Below are 12,993 nucleotides of genomic sequence, written 5' to 3'. Positions count from 1 at the left end.
TCAACCTTTAATCTTTCATTTCCGGTTCTCTAAGCACCTTTTGGATTTCTCAGGAAATTCCCTTATCAGACATTCTAAGAAAATAGTCATCAGGATCTTGTGCTTATCATGCATTCTGGTTGCTAATTATGAGTCCTGTAATTTGGTATCACATGCACCACTTCTCCCTGGCAAGCAGTTTTGGTTGACAGCAGCTAACCTATTGAGGTGAATACTCTGAGAAGAATTTGTGCTGAGCATTGTGGTCTAGATTATTGCTCAGATACATTTTTAAGAAGAGCTGTCATCTTATAAACTTTGAAGGCTCCTGTTTCACAATAATGTCATGTCCAAGGATGTGGCTCATACTCTTTATTGCAATGGTAAACTACCAGGTTTACTAGCCACATTTCTCACCCCTATAAGAGGTTGCCAGTCTTGTATTTGGCATTATGCAAGTCCTATGGGTCAAAGACCTATTGGTGCCACCAGGTTTACTTAATTCTCCTTTGTACCCTGTTATAGTTGTAGAAATTTTGGAGTAATAAAGATATTTTTCATCTTCCTCATGTCTGACTTGTGGAGCAGTAGTCTCAGTCTGCAGCCTATGAGGAACTGATCTCTTTTGTTTAATTTGCGTCATGAGCTGAGAATTTCCATTTTTCAAATAAATTTATTATCCTTAAAAACAGGCCTGTTTCTGTATAGATATTTGCAATGGGTTATGCATACAAATTAAGGGGCAAAGTCTGGATTATTTAGTGTGGAGGAAAAAAGGGTATTTGCTGTTAAAATCTAGTCAAGAAAAAGCCTGAGTAGAAAAATCTTACTGGCAATCATGTAGGCCCACTAAAGGAAGTCTCTGAATGATTTACTGATTACTTTCACACAGAATCTGGAATTAGAGAAAAAGTATATGAAATATTTACTGTTTTGTAATAGAGCAAATTGAGAGTCCTTGCAGGATCATACGTTAGTTTTGATGAACATAGAAATTCGGTCCAAGTTATCAAGTTTACGGTGGTTTTGGACATGATGGTTTACCTTGCTCTCCAGGTCAGAGGTTGCCATGTGCAGTAAAATTACTTAGAGAGTTAATAAAGTATAATCATTCTTATATTGATATATAAAGAGATTCGTCTTGCTTCCTATTGCATCTTAAGGAGATTGTAATGGATCAACTGAAAGCAAATGTAAGATTATTAACAGTGTTAAAACAGACAAGTCATCAATACATCGTGTATGTGAGAACATGACTGGTTATAGGGGAATATTTGAAATGCAGTAAGGTCATACTTACCTAAGCTTGGACAGATGAGATGATTAAGTTATTTTTAATTTTTTTTTTTTTAATTATACCTTTGTGACTGTAGTACCACAGAGAAAGGGAAGGTTTTACTTTGGTGATTAATCCTTAACAGCTCAAAAGCTATTTCTATCAGATTAATATGTAATTAGGACCTTTTCAATGAGAGATATTGATGTGGTTTTGTACATATTTAATTAGGTAACTGTTACTGAAAGAATTTACATTTAAATGCTCTGTTATGTCATGATCTCCTCAGAAAAACATTGCCTTAGTTAAGCAGTGACTGAATAGCTGTTTCATAAAGCTTTTTGAAAACTGAGTTTGAAGTGGAATATGTAAGATCTTCTAGTTGTGGAAATATTACTGTGCACCTCTACATGCAACCATATATGTGTGTTTTTGTAGTTTGTATGGTCGAGTGAGAACTTTTAGATTTGGTCTATCTAAAGATACAACATCTGAAGTAGATCACAGCAGAGTAAACTTTATACAGACAATTGCCTGTGCATGTATGGTCAGAATGATTTTCTTGCACCACTGCAAGAGCTATATAATTTGGACTTGAAGTATACAGTAATACTTTTTATACATCAGATGAGAAATAAATTTACACAAATTATTGCTAAAAAAACAAAGAACAATTTTAAAATGTTCAGATAATTAACTGATCTAATGTTTCTTTGTATTGTTTTATATATATTAGGTGTATGTAAAGAACAGTCATAATTTATTGGTGATCTTGCAGTCTCTTTTGGGCTTCAGCACTGGGGTCTTTCTTGTACCACCATCCATTTTGTTCCCTACCTCCTACTCCAGTGGATTCATCTGAGTTTTGCTGATTCTGAGTGTTGAGAAACCATTTCAAGATAAAAAGCTGAAATTAAAACATTAATAACACAATTAAATGTCGGTTTCATTAAAAATGGGTTTCCTTTGACAGAATGTATGCTTTATTTAATAGAGATATCTTTTGTATGAGCTTGCTTAGTATAATGAAGTACTAAAACTATCAAGTTACATTTTTCGTTTTTTCCCTCTTTATAAAGACTGAGTTTTGGTGTTGGCAACAGAGTTAAGAGAAGTTCTAAATGCAGGTTACCTTTTTGTTGGTTGCATTTGAATGCAGTTGGACATATTGCTATTTGGATGCATTGAGAGGGCTACTAGTTATTGTAACAATATCATTAACCCATTCTAGTAATGTCATACATTTTCAGTATTTTATTTCAGGGCATGATTTCTTCATAAATAAAATTCTCTCTGAAATAAAATTTTTTCAGTTCTTTAATGCAAAAATTTACATTGTGTAATTCCATCTGTCTGTGATGGCAGATGTTTTTATGCATAATCTGTACTGAAAAGGTCAAAGTCCAGCATTCTTTAGAAGAAGTCAATTACATATAAAAGGCAGAGTTCAAATATGAACTTAATTTTGATATTTTGAACACCTTCCACCAAAATCATCAGTTAAGCTTAATCTTGTTTTAAAATCTATTTTTAGTGGAGGCAAGTTATTTAGTATGTATATTTTCTACTGTCATTGGAAAACTAAATCTGTAAGTAGCTATAAGTTTTTTTTTTTTAATTTTTTTCATTTTATCCTTATGTGTCTGCCTTTGGAAATGGATCCAGTTAAAGCTGTTTAGAAAAAGTTACTCTTTTTTCACTGTGGGAAGTTTCAGAAGCATACCCTGGGAATGAGTAAAGAACAGCTAATACCATGCTTACAGCAATGCACATATTCAGATCAGCATGTCATAGACTCCATCCTACAACAGTTTTCCTCCAGGCAACTATTTTACTGTCTTTTACAGTTACATAGATAACATGATAAAGATCTCCACAGGAAACTGAAGAAAATGAGAAATGTTTCTGTAAGACTGTAATTGGGTACAGTGATCTTTTTTCCCCCAGATATTGATACATGCACACACTGGCCTTCTATTTCTGTCCATATTCTTTTATTTATCTTATACTAATGTCTATTCAGATATTACTGTCTATTCAGATTTCACTCATTGAAAATAAATGTAAAGTTATTTAAAACCAGAAATTGCAGTTATGTTGTCAAGCACAAATAATATCTTGTGTACTTTTGGGATGGTTATTTTTGTTTCTTCTGTTGTTTTTCCTGAAATCCCTTCTACTCTTTCTTTTCTAAACTTTTCTAGTGTGTTTATTTCTTCATCTGAACAAGGAAAAAAAAAAGAAAAAAAAGAAAGAGAGCAACATGGAGCTTGATTGCTTTTCCCCCTTAAAACCACATGGAAAAGAAGCATTTTGCACTATGTGCCTACTGAAATAAATGAGTAAATGTTAAATATGTAAATTATAATTTTACATAGCATTCTGCCAGTCAAATGTTCTTTAATTGGAGCTTACCATTAAAATGGATGGCCTTTTCAATTTCAGCTGTAGTGTGGAAAAGGGTCACTTGGATATTTAATGTCAGCTTTGAACTTCCTCAGTAAAGTGTAGCAAATTAAGGTGAATTGGTGCAGCAGAAACCATTGCACATCACTGAGGACTTGCATTTTTGTGACTTTGCTTTTGTGATGCTGTGCCATCTTTATTAGAATAGTGCCTGGATGCTTCCACAGTGTAGGTCTTTGTTCAGCATACACCACATTTAAATCAAAAAGTACCAGTTAATATAACATATCCAAAAATATACTACTTAGCTGATTTAATGAACATATATTTTAATATAGCTTGAAGTAATTAGACTTTTTCTTTGGAAGATTTGGTTGCTGAGTTTTAAGCTGAAGTTTGACACGGTTGTTTTACATACGGTAAATGCTACTAGGGTATAATTAAAGTACAACTGAGTTGTCTTACACATTGAATTAGATTTCTTTTAATTTCAAAACTTTTTTATCTGACTTTAGAAGAGATGACTTAGTGATGCATTGGAAGCACAATGGGATTGAAAATTAGGCTAGAAGTAGCTTATATATTTAAAGAACATATAAAAATATTGAATATTTATTTTGCATTTAAGAGGCTTATGAAAATGCTAGAGATCAGTCCATTTAAGCCACAGAAGAGCATAATGTTGTTCTCAGATGTCTCTTCAGAAGGAAGAGACAGAACAAGATGCCTGGATGAGTGCTTCCAAAAAGTGCTATTTTTATTTCTGTAATGGCTGAGCTTGTGGTTCTGTGACATTATAATTGGGGACTATGGATTCTTTTAGTGAAAGAACTGGATATTTTAAGTGCTTTCTGTATCTGTTGCTTTATAAAGTCATCCAAACTAGAGCAGAGAGAACTCAATAATGGTTGCCTTTCCATCTCTTAATTTTTTGTTGTTGTTCCCAGTGGAATAATAAGAATTTTACTTAGAGTAGTGAATATATGTCAGACCTGTACTCTTTTCAGAAGGGCCTGTCCTGACATTCTCTTTGTGCTTGGGGAACATACCTGTGATGGACAGTAATTGGAACCATTGGAAGATATTTCTTAAAAGTTATATTGTATTTTCTGGGGAAAAAAAAATTCATCATTCAAATTTGATAATCCATCTGTACTAGAACAGTCAGAATCTAGTTTTTCCAAAATATTATTGCTGGAGTGTCTTTACTGTCCAGGTTGCTTCATTCAGCCTAACTTTGCAAACTGCTGTGGTTTTCTGATTGCTTGTTGCAGGTAGTTCAGTCACAGAATGGAAAATCTTTTGATGGGTGTTTTATTTCAGCTAATTTTATACTCCCACATTTTAGAGGTCTGCATTCTGAGACAATCCTCTTAAGACCAAATTATAGCTAATACTGAGAAACAAGATTTTTTTTTTTTTTGGATGTAGTTAATCTGATTTATTTTAGGTTACTAGTTTAGAACAAGTCAGGTAATACTCCAACACTACTTGTTCTTCTATCATTATCATCATCGTTGGTCGACTCTGGCCTCCAGTCGGGAGGTCTGGAGACACACCATCTATAACACTGCTGCTTCCTTTGAGAACACACACAGGATCACTCTCGAGGAGAAAAGACAATGTAGAAAGAACCATGTCTTGTCGATATCACCTAAGGAGTCTTTCTGCTGTGCCTTTTGCAACCAGACTCATCTATCTCACACTGGCCTTTTCAGCCACCAGCGCGCTTGTAGCAAATGTGGGTAGAGCCCTTCCCAAATCTTCGTTCGTGAAGACTAGCCACGAACTAAACTTGTTCTTTTGTGTTGGCTGTGAGGGGAGGTGAAGATGCCCCACCTTCAAAGGTTATGTGTATCTTCAGCTTTTTTATTGGTTTAAATCCTGCTGTGAGAATATAGTGTGAAATGGTAGATTTTGTAAGAGGACAAAAAAGGAGGTAAGATAAGAAAGATGAGAAAGAGAAGATAAAAAGTCTTATTTTATTATCTTTTCATACCCACCTGTAGAAGAGTTATTGTGTTGTGCTACGGTTTATAGCTTCCTTTTTGTTCAGAAATATGATAGCAGTATCATGAAAAGAAAAGATGCTCCAAGGCAGGAAATTTGCAAAGGAACACATTATCTAAATAGTTGTAATCTCATTCTTTCAGCAGATGTTTAGTGGAGGAGGGCTTGAAGACTGCTTCATTCAAAGGGAAGTTCAGTATACGTTTGTGTTTATGTAAATATGAGGAACTCTGATTCATTTACTGTTTTTTCTATAGACATAGTGAAGCAGAGAGGGAATGGATGACTTCTTTTTTTTCTGTTTAAAATATTAAAATGAAAATTAAAAATATTAATGAGGTTTTTTTTTTCACTGGGGCACTGGTTTATGAATATCTAATAAACTGTGTAACTGTAAGACTTTTTTGTGAGTTAACATGTATAAGATGTACCAAAGAATTTGTTTCTACTGTAGAGGATACATCATTAATTTTCTTTTCTTTCTGGAAAAGTTTTTCTTTTCTAAATTCACGTGAATCTTCATCCTTAATTTTAATTTATGAACTGTTAAAAAAGGCTTCTGTTCTGAAAATTGTGGGGTTTTCTTGTTTAAAAGTCTCAAGGTACATCAGGTTGGAGGTAGATAGATAGATAAAGACTTGATATTTTTTACAGGTTCATATGAAACTTATCATCTTAAATCAACCTATTTTTGTCTACTAATTTTCTGTCTTTCTCTAGCTCTTGTAATTTTTCTGTTAAGGAACTTAGTAAAGGACGTGTTGATGTTTCTTTGTTACTTTTTCTGGACTTTCAGGGACCTTTCTTTTGTATTTTTTTGAGCTGCAAAACTGGCATTTCAATTTGGATTAATATTGCCAAATATACATCACCTTATCTACTTGTTCAATCTATTTCTTCATTGCTAGATGTTTCAGTTCTTCTACTGATGCTGACCTGTTTGCCTTCCTTTAATCCTTTCTTGTTATCTCCATTGTATTCAAGCATCTTTACCATGAAAATACTTTTATGTTATGCTGGGCTCTTCTCTTAATATGTTTTTTTCTGTAGGGATTAGGTTTACTGAGTGAAATGAAGCCAAGTTTGTTCTAGAAACTGTATTTAATGAGAAGAGTCTAATAGAGTGAATGATGGGACCTGAGCAGAAAGGGGAGCGTCATCTCCATTTACTTCCTATGTTACCCCCATTTTCCAAGAAGCATTGATAGAATTTTCTGTCCATTGTGGGGGATCTGCCTCCTTTTTACTGGGAGGAATATTCTGCTAACATTAGGGAAGGATTTTCTTCCTCCTCACAAAAGGATTTTCTGTAAAAAAATTTGCTGTTGCAGTCTGCTGCTCACTCTTCATTGTTTTGCAAGGCAGTGTTATATCTGAGTTTATTATACAGGGTATCTGAAATATGTTGAGTACTTGTTTGTCTGGGTTTGTGAAACTGCACTCCAATGCAAAGGTGGCATTCCTTTAACAACCAGTAAATGACTACTGATATGTTGTTTACAACCCTGCCACCTCTGAGTTCATCCTGTGCTGTTATTTTATTGAGTCTGCTGCAATCCCCTGTTTTATTTACCAGATTTCCCTGGTAAGTAAATATCTTAACTAATGCTTTATTAATACAACCTAATCTTCCTGTCCTACAGCCATTAATATTTCACAATGCAAACCCAGTGATCCTTTAGAAGGTGCACACCCACATACAGACAGCAATGCAAACAAGAGTGCTTTGGTAACACCTTGCTGGTGGTGTCTGTTACTAGTGGTAAAATCACTGGTATGTTAAAATTATTTTAAAACGTATGTAATGTCAATTGACCAATAAGTGCTTTAAGGTAGCATAATCTAATGTGATAACCTAAGGATGTACTTTGGCGTCTGTAATTACATACTGAAAAGTTATAAGATAGGTAATAGAGGAGTTTTAAGATACTATATATTCTTGGTATTCTATGCTACCTTGCTGTTGTATAATGGAGTATATATAATGGTGTATTATGCACTATTTGGGGAGAATTAAACACCTCTCTCTTCTTCATGTCCCTCTCCTTGAGAATAAACCAAGGCTGAGACAGATGCTTCTTTGATACTCATCTTGATACAGTAAGACCCTGTGAGCTGCTGCAAGAAAGAAGCTACAGCATTTACTCAGAGCATTCACGGTTCATGTTAAACTCTCTTCTGGAGCTGCATGGGAGCTTTGGGAGTTAGGTGGCAACACAGCACACATTCTGTGTTCTTTTCAAAATGGGTTAATTCAGATGCTGTGCTTTAAAAAGACAATGTAGCTTAGGTGGTAAAGTTTTGGTTCATGTTGAAATGTGAATTTCTTTTAACATGCTTGCGTGAAAGACAATTTCCAGGAATCCATACGTCATTGGGTTCTGTGCTTTTCCAGTGTTGAGAATCATGTGTTTTTTGGGGGTGGAGGGTGGGAATCTGTTTCCTTTTATGTAATTTCCTTCTAATTCCAAATGCTTGCCTGAAAAACAAATCCTCCTTGAAAAGTTGTAGTCTGCTTTCTGAATAAATTTCAGTGGTTTTTCTAAAAGGTATTTTTCGGGGCTTTTTCTTCAGTGAAGACTGGCAACATATTTGCACTTTCTGTGCATTGATGCAAACATAGTCATCTTCAGAGATTGTTCATATATAGCTTGAGGGCTCTCAAAGTGCTTCTGGTCTTCTTTCAGGTGTGAAATGTTTAGAATAAAGTAATTTATTATATATTAATTCTGGTTAACCAGGCATGATTTGAGATTTTCACAGTCTGCAAGAAATTAAGTATTCATTAACATTTAAAGCCATTAGATGACACAGTTGAGCAATAAATGATTCATTTAGTCCCTGTTAAAGTAAATGTGCATTGAAGTTTCTGACTAGAAGATAAGTGGTGGCTGTCTTTGTTTTCAATTATTTTCCTCATCCTTGCTTTATTTATTCTGTGCACTTCATTGACTTGTCTTTCCCTCTCTTTTGCTGAAACAGAAGAAGAAGAAGTGGAAAATTTTGATGTTTCCATTCTGGCTGAAGAAGTGCTGCAGAACATAGAAGCTGACAGTTACTGGTGCATGAGCAAGTTGCTTGATGGCATTCAGGTAAATTGGTTTTTCCTGTCTGTAAGTAGTGGAGTTAACCAATTAATGTCATGGCTTTGAACAACATTAAGGTTGTTGAGAAAGAATACATCTATGAAAAACAAGGGAGAAGTTGATTTTCCCATTGGAGAAATCTACTGCTAGTTTGGCATAGAAGGGAAAGAAAGGAAAAGGAAAAAAATAATCATGAAACTTCTTTTCATCAAAATGTCTGCATGTTTCATTGTGGTATGATATTCTAGAGCATAGTTGAAATCTCCAGTTCTAGAGGCATGTTTTGTACCTCAGTCACCAAGCATGAAGAATGTTTGCTCAAGATCTCACTGAGGTGATGAAAAGCTGGCCTACATATTATTTTTTAAGTCATTTATATAGCAATCTATAGGTGATTGCTGTCTTAATAGTTCCTGAAATTATCTTCATATTTTTAAAATATCAATTTACAACTTTATACTTATGCTGTGTCACTGTTTGATTTTTTTCTATGTGGAGAAGCTATAAATGCAGGCATAATTTTCTGTTAAATGCAGCAAGTTACAGTCTGATAGTGGTGGATTTGTGTGTACATGTTTGCATTCATGGTTATATAAGTTTATGAGGAAGTACCTACAACATTCTTTCCTGTGACTAATAGTTTATTATGAATATTTCATTGGCTAAGGCATATTGGCTAAGGCACATTGTGAATTGAAACTTATAACAGAGTTCATGTTTGACAAAATTGCTGTAAAATTGAGTCAACAACAGAAGTCTTTCACTTTTTTGAAGGTATATTAAGTGTATTTCTCCTGGTTAAAAGTCAAATAGCTTAATGTTTTGTGTAGAGCTGTTGAAATGCATAGTCATTTTCTCATGTCGATTCCTGTAAAAAATGCTGTTTTCCTTATTTCAATGTCTCAGAACTACTAAATTTTAAAATACTTGATCACATTAAAAATATGTGAAAAGTTACAAAGAAAAAAAGTGAGAACTTGGAAACTACTGGAAAGGAAGAAAGCCAGGTAAAGAAATGCAAGTCCTCCAACTGTTTTACCTGTTTCTGGAACATTGTCCGTCACTGGCCTGCTGTTCAATTTTTTTTCTAGGAATGGAGGGTTAGGGTTTAGGTCTTTTGTCCTTAAAATTCTGTTTTCATACAAAACCATCAAGTACCGATAAGCAAAATATGGAAACTAATTGTAATGGAATTAAACTGCATCAATGAAAATTTAAGCTGTTACATAAATGGAATGGTACTGCATGTATTCAAGGATGCACTCATCTATCAAAAGCAGGCTTGAAGGATTATGCTAGTGGTGTGACTAATGGTGTTACAGTTAATTCAGTGCAACTGCAGAGTGCTGCTGAAATGGAAGAGTTTCTTGTTTTTCTTCTCTCCTTCTCTTGTTTTGTTTCTTTTCTTTTCTGTGATGACACCACTTTACTTAGAATAGAACTCAGATAGAACAGTCATGTAGTTGCAGGTTGAGATAGCTGGGAAAACTAACCCTGCAGAGAAGGACTTGGGGATATTGGTGGACAAGAAATTGGACATGACCAACAGTGTGCGCTTGCAGCCCAGCCAGCCAAATGTACCCTGGGCTGCATCAGACTTGCCAGCAGGTCAGGGGAGCTGATTCTCCCCTTCTATTCTTCTCTTATGAGACCTGACCTAGAGTGCTGCATCCATTTCAGGGATCCCCAGGACAACACAAATGTGAACCTGTTGAAATGGGTCCAGAGGAGGGCCATAAAGATGATCAGAGGGCTGGAGCACCTCTCCTATGAGAAAGGCTGAGGAAGTTGGGGTTGTTTAGTCTGGAGAAGAGAAGGCGCTGGGAAGACATTATTATAACCTTTCAGTACTTAAAGGGGGCTTTTAAGAAAACTGGAGAGAGACTTTTTGCCAGGGCTTGTAGTGTTGGGATAAGAGGTGACATTTCAAACTGAAAGAGAGTAGATTTAGACTGGACATAAAGAGTAAATTTTTTACGATGGCAGAACCCAAAGTAGTTGTGGATATCTCCTTCCTGGAAGGGTGTTCAAGGTCAGGTCTGATGTGGCTTTAAGCAACCTGATTCAGCTGAAACTATCTCTGTCCTTGGCAAGAGGTTTGGACTAGATGAACTTTAAAGATTCCACGTGGATTCATTGTATGATGCTATGGCTCTAGCTGACTTGCATTCTGGATGCACAATCATTTTTCTCTGAAAATATGGTGTAAGAGACTCATGTGTGACTAGTGGTAGTGTGGTCTGAGATGTCTGAATAAACCGTACAGGGATTTTAGAGTAGAGAAATATGTGACATGGTAATAACGGCAATCAAAGAATCTCTGCGGAATGTTTCCATCATTTTATTCTTCAATATAAGCTTCCATTTGATGTTGCCCTACCAGTAGTGGATAAGTTTAAAGAGTGTGTTTTGATATCAGTTAGAGTCATCTTGTGAAATTTTTGACTAATATGAACTAGATACATTTTTTTGCGTGTTTGTCTTTTCAGTGTATAAGAGTGTAATGGAAGAATTATTGTATTTGTATCCTTTTATTATTCTTAACAGAAAACTCATTTATCTTTCCAGCACATCTCGACTGTCTCGTTTTCTTCATTCCAGAATTGTCAAAAGTGTTATTAAGAGATATGTATTTCTTGCTCAGGTTTTGCTACACATGGTATCTCTTATTTCCACATTCCTCACTCATCTCACTTCCCTCCAGTTTATTCACATTTTTCTTGCATTGAGGTCCCTAAAACTGGATGTGGTCCTAAAATACACCACAAAACTCCAATTTCGAAGCTCCCCCACAATTTGTTTTAATGTGGAAGAGAAGTTTTTAGACAGGCACAACTCAGCATGGGGCAGTTAATCAAAGTTTATTACTAACAGAATAAAAACTATAGAAACTAGAAATCAAACAAATACACACTATTAATACAATCTCTACCACCCCTGGGGTCCTTCCACATCAATCCAGAAGAACTCTTCAGGACGATAGCTAAAGTCTCTCTCATTGGGGTATCAAGGAAGGGGTCTTTTGCACCCCCACCAGCTCCTCGGCCTCTGCTGAGGTCTCTTCCTGGATTGCAAAGGAACATTTGTTTTACCAGGTCTTCGTCATGATTACAGGGAGTCAGCTTTTGAGTCCTTTCCCCCCTACTTTGTGAAGGTTCTTCCCAGAGAGTAAAATGTCCACTCTTGCCTCTCCAGGTTGCAGGATTTCTGGGTCTTGCTCAGTCTTTTGTATACCCCAGATGGTTTTCACCAAAAGTCCTTACTCAGAAAAAACCTGCTTGGTTTGGCTTCTCTCTGTTTCAGCTGTTGCAACTTGACTTCACGTGGCAAGGGGGGTCATCCCCCCCTGCATTCCTTGTCTTTCAGTTTTCAGCTGCCCTTGTCCAAACCCACGAGGGCACCTCCGAGCCCCTCGGCCTGTCTCCATTTTTCAGTCGCAGCTCCAGGTCGCTTCCTCCCCTGCCATTGTGGGGGGGGGGTAGCAGTGAGACTGCTTGAAGTTTTTCTCTCATCCTCTGCCTGGAATTCTTCCAGCTCTGCATGATCTCCGCTGCTTCTGCAGCTCCTGGGCCACCCCTTGACCTGTCTCTGGCTCGGCTCCAATGCCTGCCACGGGGGCTAGCTCCAACCTCCTGACTGGCCTCTGAAGTCTACGCCACCACCTCTCCTGGGCAGTGGGGGGGAAAAAAACCTAACCTTTGACCACAGGCACATGGTCCAGATATAATACTGTCCCAGGCTCCCCCGCAGCCCAGCTGGGGGGGGGGGGAAGAGGGCCTGGCCCCCGGCAAGGGGCCTTCAGGCCTCTCTCCTCTCACCTCATGGCTTCTGAATCCCTCTCTCTCACTGCCAACAACTTCCTTCTGGCTGTTATATCATCCTAATTTCAAAGGGGCGAAACGCAACTCTGATTGTCACCTGATCGGAAACTCACTTGGGACCAACCACTTCCAGCCCCCCCACAGGGATGAGACAGCTCAAACCACGACATTATTTTTAAGCATTACGAGGAAAATCTGCACAGTAAAGGCGATTGAACTCTGGAACTGTTTGGTCAGAGAGGTTGTAGAGTCCTTATCCTTGGAGTTCAAAACCTGACTCCACATGGCCTTGAGCAGCTTGCTCCAAGTGACTCTGCTTTGGGCAGGGCTTGGACTTAGATGGCCTCCAGAGGTCTCTGCCAATCTCTGTGATTTCACAGTGAGTGCTGAGTGGGGATAATCCTTTCATCCACTG

At 36.9% G+C, this 12,993-nt stretch overlaps 1 protein-coding gene across 2 annotated transcripts in view; it reads left to right on the top strand.

Annotated features, from left to right (window-relative positions):
* Nucleotides 1-12,993, top strand: part of TBC1D22A (TBC1 domain family member 22A) — a 156,236-nt gene that overhangs the window by 49,638 nt on the left and 93,605 nt on the right. For both annotated transcript variants that reach the window (XM_064656246.1, XM_064656248.1), the window contains exon 9: nt 8,654-8,763. In XM_064656246.1, the coding sequence (XP_064512316.1) occupies nt 8,654-8,763 (110 nt within the window). The remainder of the gene's footprint in view (nt 1-8,653; nt 8,764-12,993) is intronic.

The sequence above is a fragment of the Pseudopipra pipra genome, chromosome 5, assembly GCF_036250125.1.
Source record: "Pseudopipra pipra isolate bDixPip1 chromosome 5, bDixPip1.hap1, whole genome shotgun sequence".
NCBI lineage: Eukaryota > Metazoa > Chordata > Aves > Passeriformes > Pipridae > Pseudopipra > Pseudopipra pipra.
This window is presented reverse-complemented; position numbering and strand designations above follow the sequence as displayed.